At 42.0% G+C, this 21,833-nt stretch overlaps 1 protein-coding gene across 1 annotated transcript in view; it reads left to right on the top strand.

The window, feature by feature from the left end:
• The window catches only part of lhfpl4a (LHFPL tetraspan subfamily member 4a), a gene marked incomplete at both ends in the record, with an annotated part of 36,698 nt that extends 14,865 nt beyond the window's left edge, over positions 1-21,833 (top strand). Inside the window, 3 exons of the mRNA XM_083919992.1 lie at positions 18,037-18,273; positions 21,060-21,076; positions 21,780-21,833. Of these exons, the coding sequence (XP_083776118.1) occupies positions 18,037-18,273; positions 21,060-21,076; positions 21,780-21,833 (308 nt within the window). The remainder of the gene's footprint in view (positions 1-18,036; positions 18,274-21,059; positions 21,077-21,779) is intronic.

Raw genomic sequence — 21,833 nt, forward strand, 5'->3', positions numbered from 1 at the left:
CAAGATGGTCTCTACGACGTTCCTATCAAAAGTTATGGCCTATTTAATATAGGTTAAGGTTTGGAATTAGGGTTAGGGTTAGGGTTTAGGGTTAGGGCTAGGGTTAGGGTTAGGGTTAGGGTTTAGGATTAGGGTCAGGGTTAAGGGGTTAGGGTTATTTTAGAGACTTGAAACTTTGGCTACCCCCCCTATTTCGTGGGTGCTGAGTGCACTCGTGCTGGTTTCGTTGCGATCGGACATCGGGAACCATTTGATCCTAAACAATTGTGTGCCTATTTTTTTTTCCTTAGGTGCTCATTTGTTGAGACTTCGCCTACCCCCCTAATTATGGTCACGCGCTTTCCATTGGTACCAGAATGGAGTCTCTACGACGTTCCTATCAAAAGTTATGGCCTATTTAATATAGGGTTAAGGTTTGGAATTAGGGTTAGGGTTTAGGGTTAGGGCTAGGGTTAGGGTTTAGGATTAGGGTTAGGGTTAGAGTTTAGGGGTTAGGGTTATTTTAGAGACTTGAAACTTTGGTTACCCCCCCCCTATTTCGTGGGTGCTGAGTGCACTCGTGCTGGTTTCGTTGCAATCGGACGTCGGGAACCCTTTCATATAAAACAATTGTGTGCCTATTTTTTTTCCCTTAGGTGCTCATTTGTTGAGACTTCGCCTACCCCCCTAATTATGGCCACGCGCTTTCCATTGGTACCAAGATGGTCTCTACGACGTTCCTATCAAAAGTTATGGTTTATTTAATATAGGGTTAAGGTTTGGAATTAGGGTTAGGGTTAGGGTTTAGGGTTAGGGCTAGGGTTAGGGTTAGGGTTAGGGTTTAGGGGTTAGGGTTATTTTAAAGACTTGAAACTTTGGCTATCCCCCCCCCCCCCCTTATTTCGTGGGTGCTGAGTGCACTCGTGCTGGTTTCGTTGCGATCGGACGTCGGGAACCCTTCGATATAAAACAATTGTGTGCCTATTTTTTTTCCCTTAGGTGCTCATTTGTTGAGACTTCGCCCACCCCCCTAATTATGGCCACGCGCTTTCCATTGGTACCAGAATGGAGTCTCTACGACGTTCCTATCAAAAGTTATGGCCTATTTAAAATAGGGTTAAGGTTTGAGATTAGGGTAAGGTTAGGGTTAAGGTTAGGGTTAGGGTTTAGGATTAGGGTCAGGGTTTAGGGGTTAGGGTTATTTTAGAGACTTGAAACTTTGGCTACCCCCCCCCCCCTATTTCGTGGGTGCTGAGTGCACTCGTGCTGGTTTCGTTGCGATCGGACATCGGGAACCATTTGATCCTAAACAATTGTGTGCCTATTTTTTTTTCCTTAGGTGCTCATTTGTTGAGACTTCGCCTACCCCCCTAATTATGGCCACGCGCTTTCCATTGGTACCAAGATGGTCTCTACGACGTTCCTATCAAAAGTTATGGTTTATTTAAAATAGGGTTAAGGTTTGAGATTAGGGTTAGGGTTAGGGTTAAGGTTAAGGATTAGGGTTAGGGTTTAGGGGTTAGGGTTATTTTAGAGACTTGAAACTTTGGCTACCCCCCCCCCCCCCTATTTCGTGGGTGCTGAGTGCACTCGTGCTGGTTTCGTTGCGATCGGACGTCGGGAACCCTTCGATATAAAACAATTGTGTGCCTATTTTTTTTCCCTTAGGTGCTCATTTGTTGAGACTTCGCCTACCCCCCTAATTATGGCCACGCGCTTTCCATTGGTACCAGAATGGAGTCTCTACGACGTTCCTATCAAAAGTCATGGCCTATTTAAAATAGGGTTAAGGTTTGAGATTAGGGTAAGGTTAGGGTTAAGGTTAGGGTTAAGGTTTGGAATTAGGGTTAGGGTTAGGGTTTAGGGTTAGGGCCAGGGTTAGGTTTAGGGTTAGGGCTAGGGCTAGGGTTAGGGTTTACGATTAGGGTTAGGGTTAGGGTTAGGGTTTTGAATTGGGGTTAGGGTTAGGGTTTAGGGCTAGGGTTAGGGTTTAGGATTAGGGTTAGGGTTAGGGTTTAGGATTAGGGTTAGGGTTAGGGTTTACGGGTTAGGGTTATTTTAGAGACTTGAAACTTGGGCTACCCCCCCCCCCCCCTTTTTCGTGGGCGCTGAGTGCACTCGTGCTGGTTTCGTTGCGATCGGACATCGGGAACCCTTTGATCTTAAACAATTGTGTGCCTATTTTTTTTTCCTTAGGTGCTCATTTGTTGAGACTTCGCCTACCCCCCTATTTATTGCCGCGCGCTTTCCATTGGTACCAAGATGGAGTCTCTACGACGTTCCTATCAAAAGTTATGGCCTATTTAAAATAGGGTTAAGGTTTGGAATTAGGGTTAGGGTTAGGGTTTAGGGTTAGGGTTTAGGATTAGGATTAGGGTTAGGGTTTAGGGTTAGGGCTAGGGTTAGGGTCAGGGTTAGGGTTAGGGTTTAGGATTAGGGTTAGGGTTAGGGTTCAGAACTAGGGTTAGGGTTAGGGTTTAGGGGATAGGGTTACTTTAGAGACTTGAAACTTGGTCTGCCACACACTTTCCAGGGTAGGCGAAGTCAATGTGTAGCAAACATCCTCTTGTTGTGGTACTTTTCCATTGCGAGTAAGTCCCAAAGCTTAAGGACTTGAGCTCAGTGTCAGCTTGTAGTGTTAGGATCTAATCCTCCACTCCAGACGTGTTCAGGGGAAACAGTGTTGCAATTATTGATTGTATTAATGAACAGTTTTTTAGTGCAATCTTTCCCTGAATCATCTTCTAAATAACACTTGATTTAACTGATCATGAAATGATGTGTGTGTGCATTTATTATTCTGCCTATGACCTTTGATAGACCTATTTAAGGGGGTGCAAAAATGCCTCATTAAAACACCATTCTGTATCCGATTAGCGTAAAATGGGCATGTCACTAAAGGGGACACATAGATAGAACCCATTTTTATTTAGATATCAAGCAGTCAAGGGACCTCATGATGCCCAAATACATACATATTTTTGTTCTTTCAAGTACTATAAGAAATAAATTATACTGGAATGCCTCCTTACTTCATGATTATTTAACATTACTCACCATGTCTGATTTCCCTCAAGTAGATCACTATTCTTGTAATTTCAACCATTTGTTCATGAATGACATAAACAGCAACCAGAGACAGCTACATTTTGGTAAGATAATGCACTCATCATATTCAGAACAAATTTTTATTAATATTCACATTCATATGTCACAACATTAGCTAACAGAGTATTTTTACAGTGTGTTATTAGTACTTTTACTTAAGTAAAGGATCTGAATATTTCCCAGAACTTAATTGTCGCCTAATTGCCTACAGTTTTAGGTTATCATCACTCTTTACAGTTTTTTTCGATTGAATAAACACTAAAATCTAAAGTGTTGCCCAATTATCAAAACCTTACACTCAAGGAGCAAAACTTGGCCCCAGATTTGCACCACTGTAAGCACAATGAGTCCTTTCACACTTTGTGCAAAACAATACACACTGTGATTTGAAACACTAACACACACGTCTATGCATTAGACACAGAAGTATATCAAGATGTCACTTCCTTGCAATTCTAAAGCACTGACTGTCAAATTACCACACCTATGAGCCAGTTGATTGAACACTGCCATCAGGTGTGCAAACACAAGATTGCTTAATTGAAGACACACCAATCAGGTTTAAGCACTATAAAAATGCAGCAGGTGAGTTCACCAAGCTTAACCAAAATGGAAGGAAGAGGAAGAGGAAGAGTGAGGATGAGAGGGGGAATCGGAGAAGGAGGAGAAGAAGGAGGCAGAGGCCGTGCCAGAGGCTGTGGCCGAGGAAGAGGAAGAGGAAGAGGAAGAGGAAGAGGAAGAGGAAGACCTCAAGCAGGAGTAGGTGAAGCTCAAAGGAGAAGAGGTCCAACTTTAAGCAATGAAATTCGCGCAACTCTTGTGGACCATGTTGTGAACCATGGATTGACGCTGAGGGAGGCTGGACTGAGAGTCCAGCCAAATCTCAGCAGATTCACCGTGGCATCTGTAATAAGGGCATTCAGACTGGAAAACAGGTAAAAAAAATTACCTGTTTACAGCTTCTTACTGTATGCACCCCATATCAGCACTTTTGATACCCCTTCCTGTGACATTTTACAGTAGGTTACATGTATTTTGTTCTACATAGGATTGAGGGTCGAGTACAACGAGGAGGAAGGGCTCCCATTTTCACACCCCTGCAGGAGAGGGAGATTGTGAATATGGTTTTGGCAAATAATGCCATCAGGCTTCGTGAAATCCAGGCCAAAATTATTGAAGACCAAATCATCTTTCATAATGTGAATCAGGTCTCTCTGTCCACCATAGCTCGTATCCTGAAGGCACATCAGGTACAAATGAAACAGTTGTACCGAGTGCCTTTTGAGAGGAACTCAGAGAGGGTCAAACAACTGCGGCATGAGTATGTGGAGGTATGTATTGTTCACTTTAGCACTCTGATGTTACATACTGCACACATAACCTTTTTTTACATGTAAATGTACTGTACACTAAATCTATGCTGAACTACACAATCTTGTCTTTCACTGTATTTTAGAGAGTTTTACAAATGGATGCTGAGGCCATTCAGCATGAGTTCATCTACATAGACGAGGCGGGGTTCAACCTCTCAAAGGTCAGAAGGAGGGGAAGAAATGTAATTGGCCAGAGGGCAATTATTAGTGTCCCGGGGCAACATCAACCTTTGTGCGGCAATCACCCAGAATGGGGTCCTCCACCGCCATGCCAACATGGGTCCGTATAAAACACCTCACATCCTTACATTTTTGGACAGAGTATACAACCTCACAATCATAAATAACATGCAGATCCAATACATTGTCACCTGGGACAATGTTTCATTCCACCGCTCTGCTCTGGTTCAGAACTGGTTTACGCAGCACCCACATTTCACAGTCCTTTTCCTGCCACCATATTCTCCATTTCTTAACCCAATTGAAGAATTTTTCTCGGCATGGCGGTGGAAGGTTTACGATCTGCACCCCCTGGCTCGGGTAGCCCTCATTCAGGCCATGGAGGAGGCCTGTGACCAGATTGAGGCCACAGCCATACAGGGGTGGATACGGCATGCACGGCGATTCTTTCCCCGCTGTCTTGCAAATGAGGATATCGCCTGTGATGTGGATGAAATTATCTGGCCAGATCCAGCTAGGAGAAGAGACCAGCAGTAGCAATTTATGTGCTGTGTTTTCTTTTTTGGGGGGGTTCTTTTTTTGTACAGGATAAAATGTTATGTTCATGAAAACTGGGAAATGTTTTTTTTTTTTCGTCATGTTGGCTTGAGTATATGGAAAAAAATAAATAACATTGTCAACAGCATTAGTCTTGTGTCCTGTGTGGTGTCTACAGTAATGCATACAAGTGTTCACTGTGTGTATTGTTTTGCAAAAAGTGTGAGCAGACATTGTGTTTACAGTTGTGCAAATCCGAGCGATGTTTTGCAAATTCACTGTGTGCTTCACCCATACTACTCTATGCACTTAGAAGCAGAATTAGCCGAAAGTGTTTAAGGTTTTCAACAGCAGAGTGTAACTGGTGCAAACAGAGTTAAGTCATATGCAACGTGTGTGTTTCATATGGTAAAAAAATATGGTTTTGATAAGTTAGTGTATAGTTTTTACAAGAGTGGTTCATTTTGCAAAAGAGTTAAGGTGTTTTGCTAATTGGGTATGTGGTTGTGCTATTCGTGTGTTGGGTTTTGCTAAACAAAACAATCAAAATTGTGTTTATTCGATCGTAAAAAACTGTAATACCCATACACACAGATTGTACCTACCTACGTTGTCAATTTTTGTTCTTACAAGCAAAGTAAGTATAGAGTACATCTTTCTGCAACAGGGAAGCAGCAGAGCAATCGAAAGAGTGTGTGTGTGAGAGAGAGACAGAATGAGTGAGTGAAACAGCGAGTGAATGAGTTTGTGTGTGCATTATAACGATATGTGTGTGTGAGCGTGGGTATTTGTGCATGTGTCTACGTGGCCACAAGAGTCTGTTCACGTGAGCATGTAAGACAGCGGGTAAATGTGTATATGATGGTGTGAGAGTTGAGTTCTCTCTCTCTTCTCTGGAGCCAGTGTGGTGTGTGGGTTTTTTTCTGCACTAGTAAATGTGTAAAGACCGTGTGTTTTTGTCCATGTGTATAGCTTCATATGTGCGGTAGCATCAAGTGCGCGTATGAAGATAAATGCGCCCACATGCATGTGTTTTCAGCAGGAGCTAAATAGATGCTGCAGTGGTTGAGTTAAATATAGAACTACAGAGAGAGAGAAAGAGAGAGACACAGAGAGAAGAGGTTCCCCCGAGGGATACCCCTGCCTCTCTCTCTCTCTCTCTCTCTGAGATTTCTGGCCGGCTTTTCCCAACCAAATATACATGTTTTAATTATCAGGCGCTTAATAAATAATTCCAAAGTCAACGGGCTGTTTCTAAAAATATCCTAACAGCTGAATAATGGATTCCTTTGACCCTTCTCAGCTGTGTGTGTGTGTGTGTGTGTGTGTGTGTGTGTGTGTGTGTGTGTGTGTGTGTGTGTGTGTGTGTGTGTGTGTGTGTGTGTGTGTGTGTGTGTGTGTGTGTGTGTGTGTGTGTGTGTGTGTGTGTGTGTGTGTGTGTGTGTGTGTGTGTGTGTGTGTGTGTGTGTGTGTGTGTGTGTGTGTGTGTGTGTGTGTGTGTGTGTGTGTGCAATAGAAAGAAAGCCCCTGAAGCATGTTAATGAGATGTATGAGGGGGGAAATGGAAATCATCCATGCTTCTCATTAATACATCATTTTTACTGAATAACATACAAACCGGATTCCAAAAAAGTTGGGACACTATACAAATCGTGAATAAAAACTGAATGCAATGATGTGGAGGTGCCAACTTCTAATATTTTATTCAGAATAGAACATAAATCACTGAACAAAAGTTTAAACTGAGAAAATGTATCATTTTAAGGGAAAAATATGTTGATTCAAAATTTCATGGTGTCAACAAATCCCAAAAAAGTTGGGACAAGGCCATTTTCACCACTGTGTGGCATCTCCCCTTCTTCTTACAACACTCAACAGACGTCTGGGGACTGAGGAGACCAGTTTCTCAAGTTTAGAAATAGGAATGCTCTCCCATTCTTGTCTAATACAGGCCTCTAACTGATCAATCGTCTTGGGCCTCCTTTGTCGCACCTTCCTCTTTATGATGCGCCAAATGTTCTCTATAGGTGAAAGATCTGGACTGCAGACTGGCCATTTCAGTACCCGGATCCTTCTCCTACGCAGCCATGATGTTGTGATTGATGCAGAATGTGGTCTGGCATTATCTTGTTGAAAAATGCAGGGTCTTCCCTGAAAGAGATTACGTCTGGATGGGAGCATATGTTGTTCTAGAACCTGAATATATTTTTCTGCATTGATGGTGCCTTTCCAGACATGCAAGCTGCCCATGCCACACGCACTCATGCAACCCCATACCATCAGAGATGCAGGCTTCTGAACTGAGCGTTGATAACAACTTGGGTTGTCCTTGTCCTCTTTGGTCCGGATGACATGGCGTCCCACATTTCCAAAAAGAACTTCAAATCGTGACTCGTCTGACCACAGAACAGTCTTCCATTTTGCCACACTCCATTTTAAATGATCCCTGGCCCATTTAAGACGCCTGAGCTTGTGGATCTTGCTTAGAAATGGCTTCTTCTTTGCACTGTAGAGTTTCAGCTGGCAACGGCGGATGGCACGGTGGATTGTGTTCACTGACAATGGTTTCTGGAAGTATTCCTGAGCCCATTCTGTGATTTCCTTTACAGTAGCATTCCTGTTTGTGGTGCAGTGTCGTTTAAGGGCCCGGAGATCACGGGCATCCAGTATTGGTTTACGGCCTTGACCCTTACGCACAGAGATTGTTCCAGATTCTCTGAATCTTCGGATGATATTATGCACAGTTGATGATGATAACTGCAAAGTCTTTGCAATTTTTCGCTGGGTAACACCTTTCTGATATTGCTCCACTATCTTTCTGCGCAACATTGTGGGAATTGGTGATCCTCTACCCATCTTGGCTTCTGAGAGACACTGCCACTCTGAGAAGCTCTTTTTATACCCAATCATGTTGCCAATTGACCTAATTGGTGTTAATTGGTCTTCCAGCTCTTCGTTATGCTCAAATTGACTTTTTCCAGCCTCTTATTGCTACTTGTCCCAACTTTTTTGGGATTTGTTGACACCGTGAAATTTTGAATCAACATATTTTTCCTTTAAAATGATACATTTACTCGGATTAAACTTTTGATCTGTCATCTACGTTCTATTCTGAATAAAATATTGACATTTGCCATCTCCAGATCATTGCATTCAGTTTTTATTCACAATTTGTGTAGTGTCCCAACTTTTTTGGAATCCGGTTTGTATATACCTCTGTTTGGTAAGGAGACATTGTTCATTCTCTTTCAGTTTATCAGGCTTTACTGTATATTAGGCCTTTTCAGGCGTTTAAACAAGCTATATTCTTTTGAAAGTGATGATGATGCTGATGCTGCTGATGATGATGATGATGATGATGATGATCATGATGATGATGATGATGATGATGATTTGCAGCTTAGGATTTCACTTTATGATGTGGATTACCCAGGGAGGCCTGAATATTGTGGAACGAGATGTTGCTGTAGATTGCTTCTTCTTTTTTTTCAACACTGTGGATGCAACAAACTAAATTCATTATCAACCTTATCGCAAGCCAAGAATGTCAGTATTTGATGATTCTTCTGTGACGGCGCAGAACCTGTTACTACACCACCGTGATGTCATCTGAGAATTTGACAATTTGGGGGGCAAGGGGATTATGGTGGAGGCCTTCAGACAGGGTGGGACAGTGGATTGAACCAGAGAATGGTTGAGAATCCTTGTGAAGACTTCAGCCAGTTGGTCTGCGCAGTCCATCAGCATGCATCCAGAGATGCCGTTGGGTCCAGCAGCCTTAGATTGATAGCAACTCATGCTCCTCTACTTTGAGGGTTAAGCTGTTGTGGACCATGTGGTGTGATGTAGCTGCCTCTGGTGGCTCCTCTTCGAAACGAGCAAAGACAAGGTTCAACTCCTCTGCCAACGAAGCGTCACCTTGAGCCGCTCCATGGTTTGTCTTGTAGTTGGTGAGATACTGGATTCCCTGGTACACCTGCTTTCTGTTGTTACTGTTGTACTAAAGTTGTCCCCTATCCTCTTCCTATAGTTTAACTTGGCCTCTCTGATGCCTCTCTTCAGGTTACCTCAGGCCCTCGCTCAGGATTAGACTGCGTTTAGGTCTGGCACCTATTGTCTCTCTTTTCCTCTTCTGGTTGGGGTAGATCCAGATGGTGTTTTCCTCTGTGACAGTGTCCATGCAATGTATTAATGTAACATAGTACACTGTCTGTGAACATCTCCAGGTCCTGGTGTGCAAATACATCCCAGCTGGTCCTGTCAAAGCAGTCCTACAGCTGCTGAGAGGCACCATCAGGCCAAGTTGTGATGGTCTTTGTGATGACAGGAGTAGTTTTCCTGAGAGGGGCATATTCAGGAATTAAAAACAGGGACATATGGTCAGACTGGCCCAGGTGTGGTAGTCGTTTAGCTCTGTAGCCCAGCTTGATGTTGGAATAGACCTTGTCCAGTGTGTTCACTCATTTTGTAGCACATTTACCATGCTGGATTGAAGTCCCCTGCTAAGATGTCACTAGCATCAGGATATGTGCCCTGCTGGCTGCTAGTGCTACCATGCAATGTTCGATAGCCGAATTAGCACCAGCATTCGGTAGTACGTACACAGCAGTTATCATGACAGTAAACTCTCTAGGGAGATAAATGGGCCTCCAGGTACGGGGAGCAGTGACAATCACTGTGTTAGTATACCAGTTGTTCACATACACACAGAGCCCTCATTCACTGAGTCCAGAATGAGTGAATGAAGCCAGGTTTCCACACAGGACAAGATTAAAAAACTTTAGGATCGCCGGGTTGAGAGCTGTCTTTTTCTTGCAGGAGATCAAGTCCTTGCTTACTGTTGCCCATCATGACTTCTCTATTCAGGCGATAATTGCTGGCCCATATTCAATTTTGAAGAGCCACAGTTTCTCTTCTGGGTCATGTGATGAGACAGGGCAGAGTGTGTCTGGAGCGTAAAAAAAGTGCAAACAATGGATGATTATCTGGGTCTGGTGAGTTATTGCCAGTGTTTAGGGTTTTTTCCATGGTAGTTGCGCCCATTACAGGTCTTCTTGCTGGTTAAGATATGAAAGAGGCCACGGTTATGGCAAGCAGACTAATGTATGATAAGGGTTCATCAACTAAATAGCTTGGTTAAAGGGATATTTTGAATATTTGAACCGCCGACCCATCAGACATTCCAAATGTCGTGGTATTCAGGAAAAACTATATTAACATGCCGCATATAAGACTGCACAGTGTATTTATCAGACTTTTGAAAAAAAACAAGAATAAAATTCAGTTTGAGAAGGTTTGGTAAAGTGTAGTTCAAGTGTCAGTGCTGGTTCATAGTGCTACTCTTCCTCTGATTATAAATTAGATGGAGGCCAGAGGGGAGCGCTCATTGATCCCTCAGTATATCACAAAACTGCTTTGTGTTGCTCAATGAAAAGCGATGCTTGGACTTGTGAGATGACACATTATATGGTGCAAGCCTCTGTACGCCTGCCAATCCTATTTCCAGATTTGGGAATCATGCCAGGAACTTCCTTCTCAGCTGATGAATGACACAGAGTGAAGAAAAGATAAAGGAAGAGAAAAAGAAAGAGACACGGGAGAATATGAGTTTTATATCCCCAGAAATCAGTTTGCTAAACTGGTATCAAAAGGTCAACAATTTGGTATAATTTCCAAAGCAAGATGATATCAGGAGAGAGTATAATGCTTACTTTACATCTCCCAACTATAATTAATACATTACATAATAAATAAAGAAAAAAATCACATAGAGGTTTCCAGTAGGCAGGAGTGATGGAGAATAAAGAGTGAAAGCTCCATGCCAAGTGGGCCAGTGAACCCTGGCGGCAGCAGCATTTTATAAAGTGCCCCCTCAGCAACTCACAAAGTACACACACACACACACACAAACACGCACACGCACACGCACACGCACACGCACGCACGCACGCACGCACGCACACAGGCTTGATCCCAACTCCAATAAAAGCTGTGTATATCAGAGAGGAAGCCGTCCATTAGATAGATGGAGGACAGCAGGGCAAGGTCTAGACACAGTAGCAGCGGTCTCAGTCAGCTTTATTACATTATAGACCGGACTCTTAACGAAGTCATGTTCACACCTTTCCACTCCGCTGCCCTGTGGTGGACTTCAAACGGCTACCACAGTGAGGCCAGTGGTTTGAATTACAGTGTTTACTGGAGGTTAGAGTTTTGTTAATACAGCGCTGTTGTTAGCTTTTAGACTTAAAGGAAAGGCAATGATTCTACACTGTAAGGTAAACGGCCACAGCAAATATGAAATATTTATATATAATGGGACATCTCAAACATAGATGGTCAACAATTAAAGCACCTTTTCTAAATTACTGGATAGAGATGAGATTTAACTGCTGACTGTCACCATGTGTCTCCTAAATGTAACCATTGTGGTCCACTTGCGGTCCCCATTTCACTGCATTAAATAGAACGTCATATTTCTAAAGATATCATACACATTTTTTTGAATTTTTCACAAGATAACATACAAGCCTGTTGATGAGAAGACTTTGAACATTTAAACAAACAATTCAAAGAGATTAAACAAACTTTATCTTACAAATAAATAGTTTAATTCACAAGCTCTGAAATGCACCTTTGCATAATTCCGTACACTCACTGGTTTTGCTGCTACAGTGTCACTTTGTCTGGTATGACCAGTAGATCACGATGGCTAATGTTAGCTAATGTTAAAGGCGCTGTACTCCAAATACTGGCAAAAGTAGGCTTGGATATTCTCCACACAGCTCTCACAGACACCAACTCATAAAATACTGACACTTTGTCACACCCCTAGCCGTCTGATACCGACGCACAAAGCACTCGCATGCATTGTTTATCTTGATTTGAGACCCACAGTCATTGAAATCTACTGTGAAGATGCATCAGTGTGCATTGAAGAGAAATGGTGTGTGTCCTCAGTCAGAGCATATGACACAGTGTTGGATGGCGTCATAGTCAAGCTGCTCAGGAGGAATTCTGTGACGCCCGGATCTGCCCCCGTCAAAAATATTTTACATTTATACAGTATACAGCACACTGATGATATTTTTAGTGCCCTTATATAATCAGTTTTGGCTGTTTGTCTAGAATGAAGAAAAGGATCTGTGTGGACAAGATAAGAGACTGACAAAATGGTTATGTAATGAGTCTATAAATAACTTTAGGGCACTAAAAATAAATCGGTTCACAGTAATTTCACCTAGCTGAATCACAAACATGTCCAAGCAACAAATTTCCAAATGTTTCAATTAATTGTCTCTGCTTTGATGCCTTGTTACTAACGGCGGACGGCTGAGAATGCTGCGATGAAAAAAAATGACAGGAAGTGATGAAATGAGGGAAAATGACATATTGGAGTAGGGCAGCCATCTTGCTTTCCTTCTCCTTCTTCATAAGACTTGTTTTTCTCTTTCCTTCTTCAGTTTTTATCCGTGTCTCTTTGCTCCCTCCCATCCTCCCTCTCTGTTCGATCCCTCTTCTTGCCGCCTTTGAAGTCCCTCCTCTCCAAGTTCAGAATGCAGTGTCTTGAGAGAGTGGAGGAAGGAAGAGGAAAAACCCCAACATCTTCAAAGGGCTTTTCTTGGGTTGTGGGAAGGTGGGGGTTATATTTAGCCTGCTGGTGCCCACTTTAACGTTTGAGTTGAAGATGGAGGAGAAGGGCGGATAAAGGAGAGGGTACAGAGAGATCATGTCACACAGGACACAAAGATAGGCTCTATCTACAATACAGCTATATTACATATATATATATATATACATACATGTTTTATCACTTGTTTTTTTAATGAATGAAAAGCCAACTAGAGGGTTTCAGTACATGTATGTATCAAACATGTCTTTTACCATTGATGTTCAAACAGAACCAGCTAAACTGAATCGTTGGCTTTAAGCAGTGGAGCTCCTTTCACTGGCTGACAGAGCGCTGTTGAGACTTCCTAGTTAAAAGCTTTCCAAAAGAATGTGAAATCTTCTTGCAAATAGTTTGCTGCTGAGGCCTGTGAATGTTCTCATTTGTCCAGGTCATCGTTATCCCAAAAGCAATTTCAGTCAAAAGCAACTGGACTTGGTTATTTGTCTAGGAAGACGTTTCACCTCTCATCCAAGAGACTTCCTCATGTCATGTACGCATCTGACCAGGCTGGTCTGAACTGAGGAAGCCTCTTTGATGAGTTTGCTGCTGAGCTACAGCTATACAGAAGCATTTCAAGGACATCACATATCTCCGTTTTGTCACGGCCCAGTGCCAAATCATTACAAAAGTTATCTCAGGACACTTTACAGAGTGGGTAAAGACCACACTCTATGACTTATTCATGATTTACATAGAACAAACAATTCCCTCATAGAGTACAGTGGCAACAGAACCTTCCCTATAACAGACAGGAACGTCAGACAGACCCAGCTCTGTGGAGGAAAAACTGAACTGAAGACAGTCTGATTCGTCAATGACATCACAGCATTATTAATGTTGATACATTTGCAAAATTTATGAACTGAAGAAAATGATTTGAATCAGCAAAGTGATTTGGCACACTTCCAACATCTCAACAATGGGGGCCCAACACAGAATTGTACAGGGGTCCAGAATTTTTTGCCATGACCCTGTTCCCGTTGGACCCTTACTTTAGCGATGGCGGCCTGTCCCAAGAACTCATCTTTGTTGAGTGCAATTTTTTAATCACCATCAAAACCAGTGGGCAGAGAAACGAGCATGAGTATCTTCCATCATATGAAATGATACCACAAATGATTTCGGTTCACGGCCAATAATGATTTAATTCAGAAAATGACGTTTTAATTGCTCACAGCACAAACACACCATACTTCCTGATCTGTTTTAGGCTGGTGAACAAAATTGATTTTTGCCCCACCGCATATAGTGTAGGCTTACTATTTTAACAAACAAACAAGAGCTTATAAAGACTGATTCATCAACTGCCATGGGGCTGAAGTATTTTACCCATCAGGATTCATCAAGTGGCTCCGCATCCACATTTACCAAAAGCCCACACTCAGTAACTTTGAGTTCCACGCCACATGGGGATACATTCATCAAAAACCCATAAAACATGTTACCTACGCTCATTACAAGTTAATGATTTTATCACCTCTCGTCTATGTTAATATCTTCTGTAGAGGTCATAAAAGAAGCTAATAACATGATGTTTTCCCACGATGATTACTTCCATTGCTCTTCTATTCTCTCATTACTTACTGTATTAGCATCATTATACTCTTCCTTATTACATTCTCTCATTACGCCTGCAATAATTTTGTCAGGGGAACGGTCACATTTTCAAATGGTGTATGTTTCAGCCTGAAATTAGACTACACGTATTTGCATGGTGTTCTATTTTACACAGAGAGGTGGTGACTAATCTGATATCCTACCTCATCTGTTGCCATGAGTTCACCACCCACCATTTTCTCAAGATGGATGGCTAGTGGGAGAAACGCAGGGTCTTCAGAGGGAATCACTAATGTGACAGGGTTCAGTCATATGACTAATGGTCTTCACTTTAATACACTCAGATCCATTACCTACAGACCCTAAAAGCACAACATTTACCCGCCGTTCTGCACTTTGTTGAAGTTCCTATTGTGTTGTAGATTAAATTAAATGGCATGTTTATTTTCTGGCAAAAAATACAGAGGTGTTTTTAAAGCCCTGTGTTCACTTTTGAGAAAAAAAAAAGATTGGAGCACCCAGTGGCCTAATGGTTATGGTTACCATTCAACTGCAACGTCCCAATCACAATTGTCTTTTGCGGTGCTAAGGTCCAGATGCAGCGATGGTGACCTTGCAATTTAGATAGCAGAGATAGCAGAAAGGGAGGAGAATGCCAGGGCAAACATGATTGTTCAATACTACCGGGACAACAAATATAACCCGGACAGCTTCCGCTACCGAAATCTTGTCCCATTGCCTACAATCCTATGATCATAGAGATACATCCGGGGGCTCATTTAAAAAGTTTTTAAGCAAACTTTATAAAAAATGTTTTTATAAAAACCAACGGGAGAATGTGCGGCCCTCCAAGCACACTCTGACCCAGGCGTACGCAAAGAAATGGGAGCAATGAGAAATGGTGACACCGACAGCAGAAGGATGAAAAACGAGAAACAGTGTGTAACTGAGACCATTGTGTAAAACAAATGGATATATTCGCTCTCATTAATCAAGAATTAAGAATTCACAAAAGACATTCTTGTAAAAATACACAAACAGCTGCTTGATGGATTCTCTCAACAACAAGATGTAGGATCATACATTCAAAATAAAGATATCTTTAGTACATCTGTACTTCAAAATAGCCAAACTAATCCTTAAAAACATGTCCAGCATATGCTGTTCGTCCTTAGTTTATAACCTTGAGTTACCAGCATGAGTTGGTTTATATTCTTCTACAGCATTTGCCTACAGGCTCAGCTTTCAATCAGTCCCTTACACAGACCTGCCCACTCTAAGGTAAAAAGAGCATTTCTGATGTATCTCCAAAGATCTTCTGTCATTTCAGTTTGGCCTTTAACAAATATATCAGCGAATGGAAATATTCTTATGCATTTGTGTATGGACAGCAAGAGAGGACTCGGGAGTGATGTATCAATTTCTAAACTTTTTGTTAACTGAGAGCTCAGTGCTATAATCCTCTGTTTCCAGTTTCAGTCAGTGATTTTCTATGTTGCTGTTCGCCTCATTCCACACAGCAGCTACTGTGTTTGAATGCTGCCCAGCATCATTCAATAGACACACGTGGCACACACAGCACTTAAAATATTCACAATTGCACGCCAATGGAGTTCCAGACGTTAAATCTTTTGAACAAGCATTAGACTGAAGCGTAATAATCACCAACTCAGCCAAATCTGTCTGACTTTTCATGTGTATCACAAGTGATGTTGCCCGTGGAAAAGGCATGTCTGGTCTAGAATTGAAGATTCAGTGTGATGTCTGCCATGTATGTTCCCTATCTCCCATTGGAGCCCACTGCTTTACTTACAGCCCCTCAGGCAAAAGCTGACTGGTGAGCAAGGAATATGGCACAATCAGCTCCCCAGTGATGCTCACTTTGATGAATGAGCAGAGGTGTAAAGTATAAAATCCCATTTTTGTTGAATATCGAAATTACACGTAAGCATTTCCTGAGAGGGCTTTGTACTGTATGTGTCTGTAGGTATGTGTGAACCTACTTTTGTTTGTGGGTTAAGTGCATGCGGGTTTGTGTGTGACCTGTATGTTTTAAATGATGTCAGATACTCAACTGTCTTCGGGTTAATCATCTATACAGTGCATGTATTTAATATTTCAACTGTCTCACTGTTAACCCCTCTACACCTGAAGAGCTGATATCCTGCCCATATTATTATCAGTTGACATGGAAGCTGTGGTTGTGGTTGCTAGGAGTAATTTGAATAAATATATTACATCATTTATTTAGCTAACACTTTCATCTAATGCAACTTGCAATAGAGAAAGAAAGAAATACAACTTTTTATAAAAGAAATGGCTGATCCGAGAGTTGTCCGACAATTGAATGAGTAAAATCAGTTGCTAATCACTACCATAGATACAAGACGGTATGGTCCTACTGTACCTTCTAGCTACCAGAATAGACTGTTATCCTTTATTGTAATGGTGAGCTGGGTCACCCATCAGCGTCGCTCTAAATTGGTTAACTGCGGCGCTGCAAGATGACATATTCCACATCAGGACAAAGGTTGAAGCGGTGGATGGGTCAGACACAGTGCTTTCATCTGGGGGACATGAGTTTGCAGCCAATGTGAACAGTGATTTCTTTTAAGTTAACTTTATGACATCACGTTATTTAGTGTTTTAACCCAAATCCTATTTTTTCCCTACTCATTTAGTTTTGCTGTCTGACCCTAACCAAGTAGTTTTGTATCGAATCCTAATCATGTAGTTTTGATGCCTAAACCACACAATGGAAATCAATTCTTGTAAACCTTTCTCAAAAAAAAAACAACCTAGGTAGTCAACTTAAATCATTTAGAACAAAAACAAATGATAATGGGTTTCAATGATCGGTTGTCAAATGCGAGCACTCACATCTTATTCACGGTTGTGTCTGGGTGATGATCGGTTAACTGAATGTTCTGCATTGGCAACAGAGTGCGTTTTTTGATGGACATGAATAATTTATGAGGCCTGGTTATGATCATATTCGGAATATGATTTTTATATGAGCGCAGAGAAATAGAGATATTCATATTCCCCATATACAAGATAAATACCAGATACACACACAAACAGACTACGTACTGAGCTATATCTGAAAGGACGGAGCTGCTTTTAGGGCTAAAATGCTTTGTAAAATCAAGTCCTAAAATGACGACTGACAGGCAAATTTTTTGTAAGTTATTTTTAAAACAGTGAGAGGCTTGTGAGGAGCTATTTTTAGCCTTAAGAGTTTTTTGTGAGCACAGGCCCAGGACAAAGATCTCTCTTATTTGAGGAAGTAACACTATCGTTATCAAGGGACATGAAGGACTCAGTAAGAGGTCTTAACTCTGTTTGCAGACCAACCAACATTCACTTGCTCTGTGCAGATTACTGGTGTGATGTTACACGACCTCTGCATGTTGAAGTTGAACACTGATGGCCTCTGCAATTTGAGGGCATTCAAGCTTGTTGTTCATGAAAATCCAGCAACAAAGTTGTCTCTCCTTTCGTTTCCCCACACCTTAACATGTCATATTCTCTTTCTGTTTAGAATCTCTCTCCCTCTCTCTCTCTCTCTCTCATCCTTTCAATCCCCATCCTTTAACCCTGCTTCTTTCCTTCTGTGACCTGCTGCAGGAGTGTGCCTGGTGCTGGGTTGCATGATCTTCCCCGACGGGTGGGATGCCGAGGTGATCCGGGACATGTGCGGGGAGCAGGCGGGGAAATACTCCCTAGGCGATTGCTCTGTACGCTGGGCCTATATGCTGGCCATCATGGGCATCCTGGACGCCCTTATCCTCTCCTTCCTGGCCTTCGTCCTGGGCAACCGGCAGACAGATTTCTATCTTGATGATTTGCAGATGGATAACAAAGGTTAGTGAGGAATTAATGAAACAGTGGCATCCTCACAAGCTGAAGATCCATGTAAGTTATGGAGAAGCAACAGCATTGTAATTGTGCTGCAGGGTAGAACAATGTATTATCATTTTAACATATATAAGTTTAAAGTAAATATAAGTGATGAAGCAAAGAAGAGGTTAGATGTATTCTTTATCATTAGTATCTTCAAACAGTATACTCGACTAATATACTAATGTAAGTGAAAAGGCTTTGAGGGTGAGGACTAATGATGAGGTTGGAAAACGTTATTTGAGTTTGTATGAGTTCCCACACAGTGGATATGCCTGTCCCGAATGGGTTTTAACTTAAGCCATCCTCTAATAATAATGTAGTTAGCTAATGATATACTGCTTAGCTTTGGCAGTAATGGTGGCCTGTCTTATGCCAGCAATGCTAATGTTTAAAGCTTACAGTAGATTGGCACAGAGGTGAGTGAGAGTGGCAAAAAGGGAAGGACCCAAATTCAGGCAGTCGAGGATTATTTCAGCGGTTTATCAAAGAAGCGAGGGTATAGATAGGCTCTTGCTCATAGACAAGAAGCAAGAGTCCAAATTAGAAGCACGTTCTCATTCAACGGGCCTCAGATACCGCTGTTATGTCATGGCCTTCTGTGTTTCATACTGATACATAAGCCACCCTTGGGCAGTTGTTATCAAACGCAGAGGGTTTTCAACTGTGAATCCATTCACAACGACATTACACTGACAAAGTCAGTGGAAAAAGGAGACCGAGGTGCTGGATGTTTCAAACAAACACCAAACTTTCACTCTTGAGACCAAGGTTCATGATGGATTGGATTTAAATGTTCCATTCATGTGCTAGGTGTCCCTTGTGTCACTGTAGTTCCTTTACAAACGCACATATTTTTACCTCAGCCACGATCTTTTCCTAATCTGACCAAGTTGTTTTGTTGCCTAACCCTAACTAGGTTTGTAGAATTACAAGTGAGGCCAAAAGGTTCTGATAAAAGGGCCGTATGTGAATTTGTAAAATTAGTATAGGGACAAGTTTTCGTTAGGCAGTAGGGCAAGCAGACCAGGACAGAGAACCACATTGCAGCTGTGTTCTTATGACAAGGAAACAAAGGAATTGGACTAGTATATGTACTGAGAGGTTGATGAGGGAATGAGATGCAGGTGAGGCGGTGGGTGGGGAAGGTCAGGTAACTGCAGGGCTGATGAAGAAAGTGGGAACAGGGTTGGAGGTGGGTGGGGATGTCAGGTGACCAGGATTGGGCAAGAAAGTCTGGCATCTAGTGGATGATGTGAGGATGGCAGGGAAGAGTGAGCATGCGCTGCAGAAAGGCAGAGGCAAAACAATTAACCAACTAGAGAGTCTTTATGACAGAAGAGCAGACAAAAACACTTGTTATGCCTCAGGAGGAGATTGTGACCAAAGTTTGCATTTGGTTGGTTATTGAATTGGTGACCCTGATCTTGGGTGTCCACTGTGGTGAAACTGTTTCCTTGTATGTGAATCATCCACATTGGCCAAAAAACACACTTAATATCTTTGACTCTACGTTAGAGTCAAAGTCAGAGTACCCTTACCCCATGCAAACAGCTGCAATATGTGAGGAAATCTGAAAGCTGACAGACCTTATGTACCTATTGCCACTTTCTATGCTATGATCAGGAAAGGGTAATGCAATCGAAAGACTGGATCAAATCTGATCAATTTAAAGATAATGACTTTTTGAAACACTATCTAACTATTGGCTGCTTTTATCAAATGCAAATGAACATGTTATGCCAACAATTCAAATGGATAAGAACCTCTAGGGGGTTAGCCAGTAAATATTTAACTTATTTTTATGCTTCAACTGTGAGGCCATTAACATGAACATGATTTTTCACAGTTGAAAAATGACTACACTCCAAACTGACCTCGACAACTCCAGCAAAATTGCTTTCAGTGCTGTATCCAAGAGTGGGAGAACATCCTCCAGAGGGTTTCCGACAGTTTGCATGATGTTGCATCAGGATGCTTGAATTGCATTGTTTCAGCGGTATGATAAGAGAGAAAGGAGGGGGAAAGGAATGGCAGAAGAAGGCAATGGAAGGGCAAGAGTAAAGGATACTATGCAGAACAAAAAGTATTCTTACATAAGGATTGTGTGTTTGATTTGACTCCCTAAACCCAATGTGCAACAACAAAAAGAAGCAGAACGAGTGGGAAAGAGACAGAGAGATCTATGACATAAGACATAGTAGACTGGGAGATTTTCAGACAGATGGAGATCAAGAAAGAGTAAAGGAGAGAGGAAGAGACTGAGATAAGAGAGAAAAGTGACATAAGATGTCTCGGTTCTCTGGCAGTCTTGCTCCACGATGGTTTCCATGGTAACTGGAGATATTCCAGAGCGTGGGTGTGTCTTTCTGTTTTGATCTGATTAACCTTATTGACAGTCAGTCATTTTACACATTCAATGCATCTAATGCTCCGCTCACATTTCTTTCATAGACATAAATGTTCCTTTGGCTTCGTCATATTAATTGATACAACAAAACTGTGTGAGCACCTTTGGACTCCCTGAAAGCATTTAAATCAACTATGAGGAGCAAATTAAATTAATGGAAATTGTGAAATTAAGCTGGACATATGTTAAAATATTATTTTTTTACCACTAAGTGATGACCTAAATGCTTAACTCTACGTACTTACATAAGCAGATTCATGTTTACACAAATGCACTTTAACTCTGCTCTTGCTTCACTGTGTCTATGCCAACACTTTTGTTTCTTTTTTTGTCCTTGCAGATTTTGCTGTGTCCAGGGTAAGTTGATTTTTGCATTATACATTTTCTGTGCATCGTGTTTGCACTTGCCTGCAAAGCCTTATTAGCTTCCAAGCATAGTACAGTGCCCAGCCACATGAGCTGAGAGTGGTAGTGGAGGGGTCTTCCGTGCTGCGCCCTCCAGAGTTATAAACTCAGTGGCGTCGGACCCACTGAGAGGTTTGAAACGACCTCCGGGACTGGACAAAAGGGTCCGTATCCATATTTACCGTAGGGTGGGAATGGGCCTTTATATAGTGCCTCTCTAATCTTCTGACTATTTGCTTTTGTCACATTCAACTATTGATGGCAGAGGCTACTTGCCGATCTTCCAATCTAATCTAATCATACAAACAAAAACAGAAGTTCACACACAGAAGACCAGGGTTTAGGGTTCAGTGTGTGGAACGGAGGAGCCAGGATCGACCTGCCAATCTTTCGAAAGGACGACGACCCGCTCTATCTCTGAGCCACAGCATCCCCCAAATAAGCACAATTGTATAAACACACAGGGTTAAACTCACAGGAGTAATGCAAGGCAAACATTTGACTCAACAAAGCCCACCCAGAGCCTAGTAGACTGAGGTGTAACATTTGATTTACTTAGAACCTCTTATACTGTATGTTTATACATGATGCTTCATTTCTTAGGTCTGCTTTTCTAAATCAGCACAATAAGTATCCTCTGTTTTGTTTTCGTCAGATCGAGGTGCGGGACAGACGAGAGCCACGGTACGGAGTGCAGCGTCTTCACTGA

Source organism: Echiichthys vipera, assembly GCF_963691815.1.
Source record: "Echiichthys vipera genome assembly, chromosome: 9".
NCBI lineage: Eukaryota > Metazoa > Chordata > Actinopteri > Perciformes > Trachinidae > Echiichthys > Echiichthys vipera.